Source organism: Plasmodium yoelii (assembly GCF_900002385.2).
Source record: "Plasmodium yoelii strain 17X genome assembly, chromosome: 3".
In the NCBI taxonomy this organism is placed as follows: Eukaryota; Apicomplexa; class Aconoidasida; order Haemosporida; family Plasmodiidae; genus Plasmodium; species Plasmodium yoelii.
Window position 1 is genome coordinate 518,683 of NC_036175.2, and position 19,478 is coordinate 538,160.

General features: G+C 21.6%; 4 protein-coding genes across 4 annotated transcripts; all 4 read left to right on the forward strand.

Annotated features, from left to right (window-relative positions):
• Positions 1–575: 575 nt before the first annotated feature.
• Positions 576–2,687, forward strand: PY17X_0313600 (uncharacterized protein; the record flags this gene model as incomplete). Its single annotated transcript, XM_723884.1, has 1 exon — positions 576–2,687. The coding sequence occupies one exon, from the start codon at positions 576–578 to the stop codon at positions 2,685–2,687; it is 2,112 nt and encodes a 703-aa protein (XP_728977.1).
• A 775-nt stretch (positions 2,688–3,462) lies between these two features.
• On the forward strand, positions 3,463–8,378 carry PY17X_0313700 (conserved Plasmodium protein, unknown function; the record flags this gene model as incomplete). Its single annotated transcript, XM_022954990.1, has 2 exons — positions 3,463–3,744; positions 3,939–8,378. The coding sequence occupies 2 exons, from the start codon at positions 3,463–3,465 to the stop codon at positions 8,376–8,378; spliced, it is 4,722 nt and encodes a 1,573-aa protein (XP_022811479.1).
• Positions 8,379–10,578: 2,200 nt separating this feature from the next.
• Positions 10,579–12,492, forward strand: PY17X_0313800 (uncharacterized protein; the record flags this gene model as incomplete). Its single annotated transcript, XM_723882.1, has 1 exon — positions 10,579–12,492. The coding sequence occupies one exon, from the start codon at positions 10,579–10,581 to the stop codon at positions 12,490–12,492; it is 1,914 nt and encodes a 637-aa protein (XP_728975.1).
• Positions 12,493–13,929: 1,437 nt separating this feature from the next.
• On the forward strand, positions 13,930–19,155 carry PY17X_0313900 (autophagy-related protein 11, putative; the record flags this gene model as incomplete). The annotated part of the gene is made up of 7 exons (XM_022954991.1): positions 13,930–13,968; positions 14,082–14,118; positions 14,253–14,374; positions 14,493–14,549; positions 14,728–14,916; positions 15,118–15,813; positions 16,024–19,155. 7 exons carry the CDS (start codon positions 13,930–13,932, stop codon positions 19,153–19,155), a joined length of 4,272 nt encoding a protein of 1,423 aa, XP_022811480.1.
• Positions 19,156–19,478: the final 323 nt, after the last annotated feature.

Below are 19,478 nucleotides of genomic sequence, written 5' to 3' on the forward strand. Positions count from 1 at the left end.
TATCTAGTGCATATATATTCGGGGCATTCCATTTACACGCCCAAATCAAAGGGAAAATAATACCATAATTATAGCATGTATAATGAACAAAATATGGCATGATATGTAGCATGCATAATGAACAAAATATGGCATGATATGTAGCATGCATATTATATTTTTTTACGAGCATATGAAAAGCCCTGCTAGGAAAATTGAATACACAAACGTTAAATACGAAAAAACTGAAATGCCATTTTAGTTATAGCATTTATTAAATTTTTTTCTAGAAATATTTTTTTTTCTGTCAATAAAATGGTTAGGGATGCTGATAATATCACCAGGAATAGTATAAAAATAGTTAAATAAAAAAAAATTTATTAATTAAAAAAAAATATCATAAACATTGTGAATAAAATTAAAGCAAAAACAAGTTCATTTTCCATTTTTCCATTTTTTCCAAAAATTTATATCCACAAAAATAGCAAAATAAAACTCTTAAGTAAAGGGTGTGTGTATATAATACTTGTATAAATGATTATGATATGATGTTGTATTTGCTAAAACATAATAATCTATCATAGTTTTAAAAAAAAATGGAAACAAATCCATATGTTTTTAAAAATTTAATACATATATATGAAGAATATATAAATTTGATAATTAACAAAGTAAAGGGATATAAAGTGTTAGTACTTGATGATGAGACGAAAATGATAATTTCTTTAATATTTTCACATTCTTATATTTTAGAAAAAGAAATATTTTTGACATTAAATTTTAACGATATTAATATTTTTGAAAATATAAAAAATGGTAATAATTTAAATTCAAGTAACAAGAGTGGAAGTGGTAAAGAACTAGATGAATTAAGTTTTCAAAATTATAAAATAAAAAATTTAAAACATTTGAAAGCTATTTTTTTATTACGTCCTACACACACAAATATATTAAAATTAATGAAAGAACTTAAAAAACCAATTTTTTTAGAATATTATTTATTTTTTACCAATACATTAAATAATAGTTATATAGAAAAGCTAGCTAAAGCTGATGAATTTGAATGTATAAAAAGTGTTATGGAATATTATATTGATATTTATGTATTACATGATAAGTTATTTTCTTTTAATATTAATTATACATCATTTTTATATAAGAATGATAATAAAGCGTTATTAAAAAATAAAATAAAAAATGTTAGTGGCAATAATTTAAATATAAAAAAAAACATTCAATTTAAGACTTCGAATAACAGTCTTACTTTTGAAGAATTTGATAAAAATAATCTAAATTATATGAATTTAAATTATTTGGAAAATGAGAATGATGAGATTAGTAGTAAAGATTTTCAAAATCAAGAAAATGTGGGTTCTAATAATGAATCCAAAAATATGTTATATGAAAATTTATTAATAAATAGATTAATAGAAGGGATGTTTTCTTTTTTATGTTCTATCAAACAAGTACCAGATATTATATATAATAAACATTCATATGTTTGTAAATCTATTATAGATGCTTTAAAAATGGAAATGTTAAAACACGAAAGTATTTTTTTAAATATTTTAGAAAATTATGAAAATTATGATAAATATACAAAAACAAATCCAATGGAAAATTATCAAGAAAATAATTTATTAATTAATAAAAATATAGATGTAAATACAGAAGGAAATTGTTGTTATATGGTTCTAATTGATAGAAGAGAAGATCCTATAACACCTCTTTTGATGCAATGGACATATCAAGCTATGTTACATGAATTAATAGGGATAGATAATAATAAAATAATTTTAGATTCTAATAATAGTGAAGAATCTCAAATAGTAATGTCTAGTAATTATGATGATTTTTATAATAAACATTTATTTGATAATTTTGGTGATTTAGGAAAAGCTGTGCAGGGTTATGTAGATGTGTATCAAAAAGAAACTGCACGTAAAAGTAAATTAGAATCTATTGATGATATTCAAAAATTTATAGAAGCATATCCTAATTATAAAAAATTATCAGGAAATGTAACAAAACATGTTAATATTTTACATAAATTTTCTGAACTTGTTGAAAAAAGAAAATTATTTCATATTTCTGAACTTGAACAATCTATAGCTATTTATCAAAAAAAAATGGAGCATTTTAAAAAAGTTATTGATATTGTAAAAAATTATTCATATACTAATTATGATGCATTACGGCTTTCATTATTATATTCTCTAAAATATGAAGACAAAGAACATATAGATGTAATAAAAAAAGAATTACAAAAAAGAAATATAGAAAAAGATCAAATTTCTTTGATTGATTCACTTATGATTTATTCTAATTATCAAAATCGAAAAAATAATTTATTTAAAGAACAAACATTTTTAGATTATGCTAAAACAACTATAACTCGAACTATTAAAGGTACCTCAAATGTTTTTACCTTACACAAATCATATATATATTACTTAATTGAAGATATTATTAAATTTAAGTTAGATACAAATATATATACAGCTACTAATTTACTTAATATTGTACCAAATATGAACAAAAAAATTAATTCTATAATTGTGTTTGTCATAGGAGGTGCTACATATAAAGAATACAGAGATGTTCAAGATTTGAGCGAAAAATATAACATAAACATTGTGCTTGGTGGTACGCAAATTCATAATTCGCAATCATTTTTGGCTGATGTGCTTCAATTAACTAAAAAATAGTTCATCCATTTTTTCTCCATTTTTTTTCTCCATTTTTTTCTCAATTTTTTCTCAATTTTTTCTCAATTTTTTCCCCATTTTTTTTCTCAATTTTTTTTCTCAATTTTTTTCCCCATTTTTACAACTGACTGTGAACATGTCTAGTTAATATACAACTTATATTAAGCCGAACAATTTATGAAATTATTTTTTGAAACTTTTTGAAAGCCCTTCCCTTATGTATGCATTCCTAAAGAAGAAATGAAAAATTGGTTAACATATATAGGAAATAAAATTATATACATTGGGTAAATAAATGATATATTAGAGAGTTAGTAAAATGAGTATTATATATATTGTTCACTTTAAATATTTTATTTTGCCATTTCTTTTCCTTTTTTGATAAAATAAAAACAAATAAAATAAAGTAAAAATTTGGGTAATATACACACAGTATGTGATAGGATAATTTAATTTAACATAATAGTTGTGTATATTTGCATGCGAACAAATTTAATAATAAATATGAATGTTATTAAGTTGGAAAAAAAAAAAAAATGCACACATAAAAAAAATATTTGCATGTAGGAAATATGCATACAAAGATGAAGAAATATATTATTATTGTTCTAAAGAATGAAAGACATTTTATAAATTTTTTTAAATATAATAAATTATTTTAAAGTAAAGAATTTCATATCCTATATAATATTTTTGTATAGTACTATATAAATACATTGGTTATTTTATTAACAAAAGGGGGGATATATATTCTTTCCAAAGTTTTAAAGAAAGTATGGACAAAATAGAGCCATATAAATTATCTATAAAGAAGGAAAATGCACACACAGTTTTAAATGAAAATGATAAAAATAAAAAAAAAAACTTATGTTCAGGCGAAAGTCTGGATAAATATGATATTTTATTAACACCAGAATATGTTCAGGGTTATTTTGGAGAAAAAAATAATATCCTTAAATTTTCTTTTAAAAAAATTATTTACCCTTTCAAAAATTTGATAATTATATATGATTTACTCAATCAATCTCAATCAATATTTTCTAAACACAGGAATAAGGTAACTAGCTGTCCCCAAAACGAGAGGGGTTACACATGTTTGCATATTTTTGCATATGCTTACAATGTTTACATAGTGAGTTGTTTTTTATTTAAAAAAATGTGGTTAACTTTGTATAGATATGCATATATATAGATTGCCATTTTCTTACCAACTTGTAAAATCTAATTCATATTTTTATTTTAAAATTATAGGTTATTTTGGTGAGGTGTAAAGAATGCTATAAAACTGCTTTGAGTGTAGAAGATTTAAAAGATAATGTAAATATATATATATGGAATAAGACAAATTTAAAAATATTAATTAATATAAAAATAAAAAAAAAAATCTTTTTAGACATTAATTATTTGAACAATTCTAACATTTTACTTTTATGTAAATGGTATGATAAATTAATATTATTTATATTTTCGTTAATATTGTGTAAAAAAAAAAAAAAAGTAAAATTGAGAAAAAAGGGAGTTTACATTATCAAATCTATAAACGATTTTTACATAAAAAAATATGAATACATGAAAAACAAACCAACCAAAAATATTTTTAAAAAGTTAAGAGACAAAGGAAAACAAAAAAAAAGCAATAAAGATAGTGTAAGTCGAATTAAGCACATTTTAACCACTATAAAAAAAAGAAAAAAGAAATATATGAATTGGTTAAATAATTATACAAACATAAATCGAACGTCTTCCTCATACGAACAAAATACATTGAAAGAAAGAACCAACAAAATATACATAAGAAAAATAAAAAAAGCAGATAACAATTTTTATTTTATAAAAAATTACGAAAAAGAAAGAATTTGTTTTTTTTACATACATTTTGTAAATATATCAAATAAATGGAAAACAAATAATAATATTTTACTAAAAAAATTTAAATTATTTATAGACATTAAAAATACAATTTGTATTTTTAATAAAAAAGACATATTTATGTATGTTCTAAAAAATTGTATCCTTTATGAAAAATTAAAATACAAAAATTATAAATGCAATTTTTTTTCAAATAACACTAAATTTTTTTTAATGAACCAAGGTTATCACTTTTGTTCTATTTTATATATGACTTTGTTCATAAATAATTTATTTTTAAGTTACAATTTTGGAGAAACAACTGAAGAAGAAATTGATATGAAACAAAACTCTCCACACAATTGTGTAGAATATTTTTATAATGAAAGTAACTTACTGGAAAAAAATAATTTTGTTTCCACTTCACTACAAAATAATATAATACAAAAATATTTAATTCCAAAACTGGATAATTTTTTAAACACAGAAATATGTGTAATTGAAATTATCACTTTATTTGTTATAGGAAAAGACGATGATATAAGTAAAATTATTAGGTTACAAGAAAATATTGAAAATAATTGCACATGGAGAAAAAAAAAAAATAATAAAAATGTTGAAAAAACGTATGAACATTTCATGCAAAAAAAACAAAATAAAAAAAAATTAAATAGCTATTTAAAAAAATACTTAATTGTTGGAACTGAAGATGGCATAATTATAGTTATCGATTATTTAAAACCTCATAAAATTATGCATTTAGAAAAAATATGCAATGAAAATATTGCTTCCATTTTTGTTTTCCAAAATGATATACTAATATTGACAGGATTAGGGGTTTTGTATTTTATAAATGCTCATAATTTTTCTACATATAAATATGTTGATATATTTGAAATATTAATTGGAAAATATATAAGTCGTACAAAATGTGCAGAAGCTAGCCAAAGTTTTTGTTCTAATAGCTCGATAAAACATGATATCTTAAATTATTTTAGAGAATATGAAGAAGAAAAAATACAAAAAACACCTCCACAAAATATAATAAGAGATAGTTTTACAAATATAAAAATAGACATCAAAAAGATTAAAAATAAATGTCTGAATATAAAAGGTAACAATTTTATTTTATCAGAGAAAAAGGAAAATTTTTTTTTAAAAAGTAGTCAGCCAAATCATGAAAACATAAAAAAAAATTATGACTTGTCAGAAAAAAAAAAACTTTCAAATTATTACAACAATTTTAATCGCTCTAGCCGCTATATTTGTTCAGGTATATTGTTAGATATTTACACATTAGTAATAGGGACTTCGCTAGATGAGATTATTACATATAATTTATTAACAACTGAAATGTATTTTATTTATAAAAAAAGTAAAAATATAAATTATTTTTTATGTGAAAACAATAATATTATATATAATATTGGAAACACACTATATAAAAGTAGTTTAAATAATTATGATAATAGTTCTACCTTTTTAACTATACCAAATATATGTATAACCGCTTTCTTGTTTTATTCTGATATATTATTAATATGTGGAACTATGAAGGGAAATTTATATTTTTTTAGCATTTCAGATGGTAATGTAAAGGTTGTAAATAAAATAGATAAAAAAAAATTTATAGAGGAAAAAAAAAGACTTTTGCTAAAATCTAAAAATAGTCAAAAAAAAAATTATGATAATGAATGGGTAAAAGAAAAAAACAATGATATTATCTTTAGTATTAATAAGTGTATTACCAAAAGTTTAAGGAAATGGAATGTTAATAACTATATTAATTATGATAATAAAAAAAAAATTGGTTATAATAACAATTTTGATAGTATTGTAAAAGAAAGTAATATAGAAAACGATAAAATAATAGGACTTCTTTTTAATAGATCAAAAACAAATCTTCTTTGTTCATTTAAACATGGTATATTTTTATTACGAATAGTTGTAAGGGGAAATGAAAAGGTCGACATAAAATGTGTGCGTTATTTTAATGTTAGTAATATTATGAATATTAATTTGGTTAAAGATTTTGATAATTTGTTTTTTATAACAACGAGAGAAAATATCGATATTGGATCCAAGAATATGACTAACAATAAAATTAGTATCAATCGGAGGGAAAAATATAAAAAACATGTAGTGGAATATTTTTATTCTCATCATTTATGTTCATTTATTTCAGTAAAAATAAAAAGAAGCAAAATGGATAAAATTTATTTTAATATATTATTTGAAAATACATGGTTCTATGAATTTTCTTATTATAATGATGGACATTTTATTTTATTGGAAAATAATAATAAAACTTTTGATAACGATCAAAATAAATGTATAACATTCTTAAACCCTTCTACTATTATAATATATTCATACTCTATTAATAGGTTTAATAAAAAGCATGAGTCAGGTAACAAAAATAATAATGCTATTGATAAAAGATTATCTCAAAATGAAAAAAGAAATTCAAATGTCATTTTGGATAGTAGACAAAAGCTAGCAATGTGTGTGTCTATAAACAGTGGCAAAATATATAATACAGAGGAAAAAAATAATTTTTCAAAATATGGAAATATCCAAACTAGTTCTTTTGGTACTAAAAATATATTTGGTAATAAGGACAACTTTTTTTATGATAGCAATAATAATCCCATTTCGTATAATAATGAAGGATCAGAATTTCATCAAAATGTAGATATAAAAAATGTAGATTTAAAAAATAGTTTAAAAAGGGAAAATACAAATTTGATTGCAAACAGAACTAGTTATAATGACCATGATGAAAAAAAAAAAAAAAAAAATTATACAAAATATAAAACTCTAAGAAATATTATACAAAAGAGAAAAAATATAGAACTTTGTAATTATAAAAATATAATTTATGAAAAAAATTATAATGATAAACAAATATTAAATTATATACAGAGAAATATTTATTATAAGGAAAATAAAACAAAAGAAAATTTATTTTTTGCATTAGACAACAATGGTGAACAAGAACAAAAAAAAGAAGAACTATCATACCAGTTTAATGAAGACAAAAAGAAAGAAAATTTTATAATGTATAATAATGAGGGGAAAACATTTGCCAAAGAAATTGGTTATGCTAATGAGGATAGAGTAAATAAATCCAAATTGTATATAACAAGATACTTAAAAAAATATTTACAAATAGATATAGTGGAAGAAAATAAAAAAAAAGAAGAAAAATATTTTAGTAAATGTGTACAAGAAAAACATGATAAACTAAATGACCCACTAATAAATAATGGTAAAAATGACAATAAATTTATTTCATTTTTAAATAATTCTAATAGTGTTACAAAATTTTCATCTATCTATAAAAATAATGATATTACCATGTGCAAAGAAATGAATTCAAAAAATGTTTTTTTTCAACATAAGATCAGAAATATGCATCTTGAAAATAAAAGCACAAAAATAATCCCTGTAGAAAATGAACAAATTAACTCAAGGATTCTAATTGGTACTAAGAAAATGGAGATTAATAAACATGAGCAACATAATGGAAGTAAGGAAGGTTTTCCTGTTATCAGAAAAAACATTGAAAAATATGGAAAAAAAAATTATTATCGAAATATGTGTATAAATACGACGGTACCACCCTGGAAAAATTCTTTATATTTTAATAATTTTTATAATTTCGAATGTGGGAATAATATTATTGATAATAATTTCTATGACATATTTTATGACCCAAATTTTATAGACGGTACAAAAAATTATACGAAGAAAATAAATAGCATAAAATATGATAATGATGTACCACATTCTTATAATTTTCAAAAAGATGGATATAATAAAAATCAATTATTCAATTAAAAGGAGAGAGAATAAAATGGACTATACAATGTTAGAGTGTAAGAAAGAATTGTAGCAAATTTGGTAACGTTAATAGTAGACATATACATATGTGTGTATTTGTATATACATTTTTTGTTCTAAATTGAGGTGTAAGCTTTACATATATTTATGTATACATTTAAGGGTGGAAAATAAAATATAAATAACAATAATAGAAATAATTATTTTAATAAAGGAAGGTCAAATATTATTGAATGTAATATATAAATGTTGTAGGATGGGGGATATATACGTTGATAATTTTTTTTTTGAAAATGTATAATAAGCATCGAAAAAAAAACAAAGGACAAAATAAAAAATGTTGCATAAAATACAGTATAACTAATTTAATGCCAACAATTGGAAATTTAAAAAAATGGTAAGCTATATTGAAATTTTATAAATATAATGTTATTACATATATGTAGCTAAATCTCTTTTTTTTGTGTATTGTTAATAAAATTCTTAAATTTGCAAATATTTTATTAACAAGCAATAATAAATGATTTAATTAATGGCTATAAAAACTAGTGTGTATATTGTACATAGCCCTAATATATGTTTTTTCCTTAAAAAATCTTATTTAGCATGTAAATCGTTTTAATATATCCTTTATTAATATTATATAAAATGATAAGTATAGTGTACTTTTATTTATTAAAAAATACTTTTGTTACAAAAATTAAATATAATTAAATATAATTCATTATAAAAAATATAAAAAAAAAGCAAAACAATGTTTAGTATTAACAAGGCTATAAAAATACATTGTTAATGCACACACAAAAAAAGCTATACGCATTTCCCCCTCCCCTAAAAGTTATATAATAAAAAAAACACACAAATGTGGAAAATAGGAATACCTAACCATTTTATTTTAGTTAGCTAATTTAAAAAAAAAAAAAAATATGTATGAGATAGGTATTTATTTTTTATATTTTGATTTGGTTCATACTAAATATAACACATATGTAAGTATATGAATAGGTATATACAACTATTTTTCATTGTTTAAGTTCTTTCATTTTTATTGTTTTGGTATGATATTAATTGAAAGCTTTTAAAACAACAAAATTTGTATTATTTTATATTAGTTAAATAATTTAATTGAATTCCAAATCATTTTACCTAAATTATAAATGGTATTGTATTTGTGTGTAATATTGAGTCATATACATAAAAATAATTTAATTTTTTTTTTTTTTTTTTGGTTAGCTTTTATGCAAAAAAATAGAAAAAAAAACTTTAAATGAATTAAGCACTGTTTACATATAATGTTACACACATTTTTTTACTTTGATAGTAATATAAACGAACGTATATTATATATATATAATATATAATAATAATATATATATTATATATATATATATTATGGATTAGTATATATTTAATTTTATAATATATTAATAATTAATATATAGTATTTAGCCTTTTAGTTTTACCATTTTTAGCATAGCTTTATTTTACGTTTTCTTCGTGATTTTATTGTTTGATTTTTGTAATTATAAACATTTTCACTTTTATTTTAAAATAAAAAATCGTAATTTGGAATTTTATATCCTAACATATTTTACCTTAAGATTTATTAAAAAATCGTAGGGGAAAAATTGAAGTTTGCGGAAATGCTTTTTATTTTATTTTATTTTATTTTTCTTCAATATATATATATATGCAGTATATATGTGATACTTTTTACCCTTTAAGAATATTCATGTATAATTAAAACTTTGAACTCTATATTTATTTATATTTTTTTATTGTTTTCCATTTTTTCGAAATATTTTATGACAAAAAAATTATGATATGTAATATTATATACTAACATTCTTAGAATATAATTTTTAATTTATAAGAAAAAAACTATCATTTTTTTATGAATTGTATTTTATATTTAGCGAATGAGTGGTTAGATAGTATAATAAATTTATAAACAGTGTTAAGAAGAATTTATTATCAAAATCTAAATTTGTAAATTAAAGAAAAACAACCAATCAAAACCATAAATGCGAAGTTATAAATATATACAAAGTAATATTTGTATGTATATATAATAGTATTTGGACACATGCATATACTACAATCCTTTTGATTTTTTATTTTATTTATTATTATATATAAAAAGTCTGATTAACATATCTATATTGTTTAAAGGAGTTTATAAAATTAAAAAAATGAAATGGGTATTATGAAAAGGCTACCATTGCAAATTCTTCTCCTGATTTTTTTTTGGTGCCATATTAATGGAAAGAATGGAGGAGATATTTGGGCACTTAATGCTTTGAGTATTGATGATAAACAAAATAGGGACGACAAACCGAATGGGGATACAAAATCGAGTGGAAATGAAACCGAACGAGGGGAAGTAAAAGAGCACACAGTAGTAAGTGGAAATAAAAAAGAGCAAACAAACACAGTTACAAGCAAACCAGTTGAAATTGAAGTAGAGAAAAATGGCAAAATTAATGATAATAAAAATGGAACTCCTGGAAATAGCAATACTGTAAATAGTAACACTGCAAATAGTAACACTGCAAATAGTAACACTGCAAATAGTAACTCTGCAAATAGTAACTCTGCAAATAGTAACTCTGCAAATAGCAACTCTGCAAATAGCAACTCTGCAAATAGCAACCCTGTAAATAGTAACAATTCTGTTAGTGCTAATAACCCAAATGACAAAAGTACGCCATCCCCTTCTAAGCATGCTTTCATACAAAATATCGCAGAAGTTCCATCGAATAAAGAAATCGAAAAAAAGGAGGGTGTCACTTCAAATAATGAACAAGGCAACACACCTAAGCCAGAAGAAAAAGAAAAAACGGATAAGGCGGAAGAAAAGGGAAAAGAAACTAAGGTAGAAGAAAAAGGAAAAGAATCTAAGGTGGAAGAAAAAGGAAAAGAATCTAAGGTGGAAGAAAAAGGGAAAGAAACTAAGGTAGAAGAAAAGGGGAATGAACCTTCTAAAGATACAGAAGAATCAGTGGTTAAGGAAATAACACCAAAAAGTGAAGAAAAAAAAAATGATAATAATATTTCGGGATCAACATCTAGTAACACAGTTTCTTCTAATTCTAATGATAAAAAAGTAGAGAATATGATTAATGTTTCTAATAATAATTCTTTAAATAATGAAGATGTGATTAATATTTCTAAGGAAGAAAATAATTCAGATTTATATTTTTTGAAAACATTATCAATAGGATCATCGATATTTATGCAATTAGTATTATTACCATCTGTATTTAAAATATTAAAAAAAAAATCAACAGGAGAATCGGATGGATTGACATATGTTGTTTTATTTTTTTCGTCATTTTTATGGCTAGTATATGGCATATTATTAAATAATTCGGCAATTATTTTTCCGAATTCAGTTGGATTATTATTAGGGTTATTTTACTCTATAATATATCATGTAAATTGTAAAAATATGTGGTTAAAACATAAATTGTATTCATATTACAAAACTTGTGGATCTATATGTTTTATGTTATATATATTTTTATATATATTATCATATGAACAATATGAATTATTTGTCGGGTTTATAGCATTTGTATCAAGTATAGTAAATTTTGGCGCACCTTTATCATATATTCAAACCGTTATAAAAAAGCGTAACTCTTCCTTAATACCACTGGAGATATCTATTGGAAGTTTGGTGTGTTCATTTTTGTGGTTGACATATGGGTTCATATTAAAAGATGTATTTTTAATAACCCCTAATTTATGTGGTTTTGTATTAAGTATATTACAGATAGCTTTAATATTATTATATTCAAATAAAGAAGTTTTATCTAATATGGACACAGAAATTGCTTATAACGAAAGTAATAATAATAATAATAATAGTAATACAATTATTCAAGATAATAATGTTTTTTTTAACGAATTTAATTTAGATGATGATTTTAAAATTACTGAAGTGCCAACAAATTTAAACAATTCTATTTTTGATACCCCATATGATGAGACTTCTCCATTAACTGGTCATTTTGATATTCAATTTAAGCATAACCATTTGGATAGACAAAATTACCTGAACAATTCAGAAAATAAAAAGAACAATAACCACTCAGTGCCTTTTTAAAGCTCACTAGAACTGGACAAAGATTTGTAAATATGGTTGGGGAGGGTAAAAATGTCACGCGTAAAAATAAAGTGTAAATATCACGTGTAAAAATAAAGCGTAAATATCACGTGTAAAAATAAAGTGTAAATTTTTCAAATTTTTGAGCGATTGTTTACCGACTTAATTATAGTATACACAAAAACGATTTTTATGGACTTTTTTTTTTTTTTTCTTTTCTTTTCTTTTCTTTTTCTTTCCTTTTCCCATTATGTATTATTTTTTATTCATTCGTATATTTGTATGGCAAATTGCCTTTTAATTTGTTCATCGATGTTAAAGGGTTTGCACACATTTATTTTCATATTTTTCAATACTTTTCATGTTGAGGGTAGGTATATATATATACATTTGCTATTACCTATTCGCATATTCACATGTTTACATATTCACATATTCATATATATGGATGCCCGTCACTACAAGCGTTATCGAGGGGTATGTATATACCATCGGATTATTCGTTTTTTTCTTTTTTGTTTTCTCTTTTTTTTTTCCTCTTTTTTTTCCTCTTTTTTTTACTCCTTTTTTTTCCTCTTTTTTTTCCCTCTTTTTTTTGCCCCTTTTTTGCCTCTTTTTTTTAAATAGCCTTTTGTTATAATAGCATTCAGATGAATATTTATAAAATAACTTTTTTTTTATTGTTTATGTTTGACGTATATATGCTACATTATTTTATATTTTTTTTTGTATTTTGTTTTTAACTTCTTAATAACTTTTATTATAGAAAAAAAAATATAAAAATAAGTTTCCTGATATATTTGAGGTGTATATAGTAAAAAAAATATATTTGGTGCAACAATGGTAGGGGGTAGTTAATTTATTTACACATTTGTTTCTTTGGGGTTTATATTTTTATTTATTTATTTATTTGATTTATTTTTTGGCAAGAAACTTTCTTATATTAACTTTTTAATATTATATTTATAATGGTATGGTAAAAAAAAAAATGGAAGATTAAAAAATTATTTTTTTTGTTTTTTTGTAGTATATAAGTAGGGAAAAATAAATCCCGAAAATTACAAAAAAAAAAAAATAGGAAAAGAATAGAACAATTCTAAAGCGAGAAAATGATTAAAGAGAAAGAAGTGCATATGAATAATTAAAAAAAAAGGGGAAAAAATAAAAAAGAAAAGAAAAATAAAAAAATGAAAAATAAATTTTAAATAATTTTTCGGAAAGCTATTAATATTAATTCTACGGAATTATATATAAATACATTTTTTTAGCTTTCGCATTTTTATATGTAAGAACATTTTTTTTGTGTGTATAGATATATTTTTGTTGGTCATTTATTTAGCTATTGGTTATTTTTTTTTTTATTTTAAGATAAATGTGAGTTATTATATTTTTTTTTTAAATTTTGGAGGGATGTGTACATAAGTAATAATAAAAAATATGATAAATTTAAAGGAAAGCGAAAAAGATCCATATACAGTAAAACCGAAACTTAAAAATGTTCACTTGCTTGTTACTTGATTATTATTTGGCTATTACATATTTTCCTCATTTTCTATATTCACTAATTGTTTGTGTCCTTTTCTTTTTAGTCATATAAAGACGAAAACGAAGTTCCTTTTGAGCGAAGTAAAAAAAATAAACATAAGATATGTTTTCATCATATGGTTTTAAATAAATAAAAATTTAAGTCTACATCAAGGTGTATAGATTTTTCATTTATTCATATATTTGAGATAAATATATAAATATTTTTTTTTTAGAAAATTTTGAAGACCTGAAGAAAAGCATTGAAAATTTACTAAACGATGAGAAAACAACATCTGAATTAGATAATATAAAAAAATCATTGTTAGACTTGGAATTATCTACACAAAATAATAATGTAATGAAATATTTTTATGAATTATCAAAAATATATTAGGCCATATATATATATATATTCCATCCCACAACTATGTTTAAAGTTATATCATTTTAAATATTTTTATTTTTTTTATTAGGACTCTAATTCTGTCCTTAACAATGAATCATTAATTCGGTTTGATGATGGAAAAACGGTAATAAAAAAAAAAAAAAAAAAAAAAAATAAAATAAAAAAAATAAAAAAATAAAAATAAAACAAAAAAAAAGGAACATATTTTAGCCATTTTAATATATTTTGTGAAAGTGTGAATTTTCGAATATTTAATGGTTATTAACTTGTTCATTTTAATTTCATCTTTTGGGTAAATTCAGCTCGAGGAGTTAAAAAGAGAGTTGGAAAAACAGAAAAGGATGAATAACTGTTTATCTCTAAAAATAAAAAGCATACATATAAAATTGAATAACATATATATGAAAAGAAATCAAGTTGAAAAAAATATTATAGACAAAATTCGACAAATCGAAATTAAATTTTCAGCATTAAATCAGGAAAATAATGAGGTAATAAATGAATACAATAATAAAAATGTTATGAGTTAAATTCGTACTTTATTTTCAGATCTGTTGTTAATTCTGTATACATCTATACAGTTATGCATCTATACATTTATGCATCTATACATTTATGCACTATACAGTTATGCATCTATACAGTTATACATCTATACATTTGTACAATTTTGTTTTATTTGACATTTATAGGAAGACGATACTGTTGATACAAAAAATAATGATGAGGGTTTGAAATTCAAAGACAATGTATGCCTCGAAAAGTCAGAGAAAAATGAAATCGAGAGTATATTATTGCAGAATGAAATAGAAAAATTAAAAAAAGTTTTAAATAAATATGAAGAAGATTTAAAATGGTTAAAAAATGATAAAGAGAAAAGAAGTATCGAATTAAAATGTAGTAAAAAAGATTTAGAAGAAGAAATAAAAAAAAATAATGAATATACAAATAAAATAAAATGTTATGAAATGAATGCTAATATATATAAAAATGATAATTTAAAAAAAATCCAAGAAATGAATGAAATAAAAATAGAATTAGAAAATTTAAAAAATATATACAATGAAACATATGTGAAAAATAAATTATTATATGATGAAAAAAATGAATTAACCTTAGTTAATAACGATCTAAAATTGGAATTAAAAAATGTCAAAACAGATTTAGAAACTTGGAAAAATAAAGAAGATATTTTTAATAAATGTACAGATAAAATTCATAATATTCTGATATATTTAAAAAAAAATAATGATCAAAATGTTTTATATGAAGCATTTGGAAATAAATTAGACAAAACAAATGATAATCTCCTAATTAATGCAGATAAAGATATAGATGAAATTTATTTATCTATTCAAAATCTGATTAATATGAAAAAATATTATGAGGTATTTTATATAAAGAACAAAATATAACTTTTCGAAAATATTCCTATATATAATAAATCGATTCCATAAAAAATTTAACAAGACACGTTCATCCATATCTCGTTTTGTCATTTCCCCTATTTTGTTTACTTTGCTATGTTGATGATATCATATTTAAAATGGATTTAAAATTTAAAATGTTATTATTTTTTTATTTTATTTTTTTTATAGGAAAAAAAACAAGAGTTAGAAGAAACTAAAAACGAAATCGAAGTTGTTAAGAACAATTTTATGGAACGGTGTAAGAGCTATGAAGAAATGAAAATGAAAATGGAAAAATTAAAAATTTTAGAAAAAGACAATTTAAAAATATGTAATGATAAAAAAAATGATGAAAAAAGAATAAGTGAGCTAAAAGATAAATTAACAAAAGAAGAAAATAAAATAATTGAATTAAAAAAAAAAAATTATTATAATGTTTTTAAATTAAAAGATTTTAAGGAAAAGGAAAGAGATATGATTGGTGAAATAAAAAAACTAAAAAAACATATTAGAGAATATAAAATATGTTTTGAAAAAAATCGAAAAATTAATAAAAATCAATTAAAATATATGAAAGGAAAAAATAAAAGATTATTAAATAATATACATGGAATAAATTTTGAATTAAAAAAATGTGTAAGTAAAATAAATAAAATTAATAAAAATACAGAGAGTTTAAAAAGAGAGAAAGAAAATGTACAAAAAGAAATATATTTTATGAAAAAAAAAAATGAAAAATTACAACAAGAATTGAAAGAAATCGAACTAGAAAAAAAAAATAAAGAATCAAAAGCACAGACATTAAATAGTAATATATATAAAGTATGTACAGAATTAAATAAACAAAATAAAGAATATAAAGAAAATATAAAACGGTTGTGTTGTTGTAAAGAAGAGTTAAAAGAAGCTCTTAAAAAAAAATCTTGCAAATTTATTTTACTAAAGAAAAATTGTTATTATTTAAAAAAAAAAATACAAAAACAAAATAATGAATTAAAAAAACATTTAAATATAATTAAAAAACAGGAGCTAGCCATAAATAATTGTTCAGAACAAAATGAAAAATTAAGTGAAGAATTAAAAAGACATAACTCATTAATAAAATCTAGAGATGATAAAATAAAGATTTTAGAAAATAATTTAATAAAAAAAGAAGAAATTAATCATATAAAAATCAAAGAAAATGCTAATGCTATTAAAAATGGTGAAATAGAATTAAAAAATATAAATGAACAAAGAGAAAAATTACATGAACAAAATAAAAAACTAAATGAGCTAGTAAACGATTTAAAAAGCCAAATAATCAAAGAGGAAATAAAAAATACAGAAATAAATAAAAATATATATACTATTAAAAATGAAAATAAACAAATTATACAAAACTATGAGCAAAAACTACGGGATAAAGAAACATACATAGAGGATATTAAAAATGAGTTAAAAAATGTGAGAGAAAAAATTGAGGAAAAATATGATTTGCACACAAAAGAGAACAAAAAAATTCTGAACAGCAAGATAGAAAAGATGACCAATGAAATAAATGAACTGAACAAAATAAAAAATTCGTATGAAATTGAAATTAAAAAATTAAATAATGATTGGGATAAATTAAATTCACAACTAAAAGAGAAAGAAAGTGAAAATGAAAACTTGGCTAATTCTCTAAAAGAGCAAGAGAATGTCATACAAAATTTAAGAAATAAAATAAAAGAAATTGAAGAGTGTGAAAAATTAGAATTGGAAAAAATTATAAAAAAAATGCAAGAAGAAAATGAAATACAAAAAGAAGTAATCATGCAAAAATCTAACCAAGACAAAATCGAATTTGAAGAAAAAATAAAATCAATTCAAGAACATAATAAAATAATGATAGAGGAACTGAAAACAAAATGGAAAGAAGATAAAGAGAATTATGAAGAAAAAATAAAAAATATTAATGAAAAAAATAATAGTATCATTGAACAAATTCAAGAAGATTGTAAAAGTCAAATAAAAAGAGTTACAGATTTATGTAACGTTAAAACAAAATCAGAGGTAAATAAATTAAATAATGATGAAATATTACAAAAGCAAATTCAAGAATATTCAATTATGTTAAATAATAAAGATGAAGAAATTAAAAATATTATTAATATGTACAATGAAAAATTACAGTTGCAAAATACTGAAATGGAGAATTTAATAAACGAATGTGAAGAAAAATTAAAAAAAGCAAAAATAAATAAAAAACAAATATCAGAGAAGGATAATCAAGAAGATATAACGACCTCAAATGCTGCCTATAGAGTTGGGGAAAGAGAGGCAAGAGTAACCGAGAGAGAAAATAAAGTGAAAGAGAGAGAAAAAAAAGTGAAGGAGAGAGAAAATAAAGTGAAGGAGATCGAAAACAAAGTTGAAGAGAGAGAAAACAGAGTGAACGAGATCGAAAACAAAGTGAAAGAGATCGAAGCCAAAGTGGCGGAAAAAGAGGTCCGTGCAGTAGAGAAAGAAGCACATTTGATAGAAAAGGAAGCAACTATAATGGAGAGAGAAATTGAATTAAAAGAAAAAGAAGATAAAATAAATAAATTACAAGAAGAAATAAATGAAAAAAAAAAAATGTTTAATAATACACAATTAAATACATCAAATAATGTTATTTTTCAAGAAAATAAAAGTGAAAATATAGAAAATGATTTACAAAAATCGACTACAGATTTTAAGACAAATAAAATAGAAGATATTAATAAAAAGGTAAAGGAGAGAAATGAAACAAATAGTGAAAGTACAGAAAATGAAAAAATAGGAGAAGAGAATATCCCAGATAAAAATAGTAATATAAAGATAGAAGAAAAGAAAGAAAAAAATAAAAAAAAAAAAGAAAAATCGAAAAATGGTAAGAAAGGAGAAAAATATAATAAAGATGATTTATTAACACTAGAATTGTTAGAAGAAAAATATCTTAACGTACAAAATAAGTTAATTGAAGGGGAAACAAATCATCGTCTTTATTTAAAATCTCTAATTAAAACACTAGATGAAATTATTGAAATGCTTAATATAAAACAGAGCACAACGCTAAATAACCAAACAGTAAATAGTCCACCATTAAATGGTACATTATTAAATGATACAACAATAAGTGATGCTATTAATACAATTAATTATGCCATTTCATCGTGGAACATATTTGGTGAGCCAACCTCAACTAATCCAATAGAGAATACTCAGACATTAGGAGAAAATATAAATTCAATTTCAAATTTTGATGAAAAAAATAGTGAAGATTTAAAAAATATTGTTACTGAAAAGCTTCAGTTAATTAAACAGATAATTGGGTAAGTCACAAACATATTTGTATATATGAACAGTTGATTAAAATAGATGTTTTTATTTTAATTAAATCGTATCTTTATCTTTTAAATTTTTCCGTTATTTTTTTTTCTGAAATTTGGTGTGCATATAGACATGATTTAATTTGTTTATATTTTTTTCGTTTTTTTTAATTTTATTTTGTTATCATTATTTTGTTGTCATTATTTTGTTGTCATTATTTTGTTATCGTTATTTTGTTATCATTATTTTGTTGTCATTATTTTGTTGTCATTATTTTTTTGCACTACGCTGAAAACGGTATTTCAGAATATTTTTATTTGTTTAAGCAT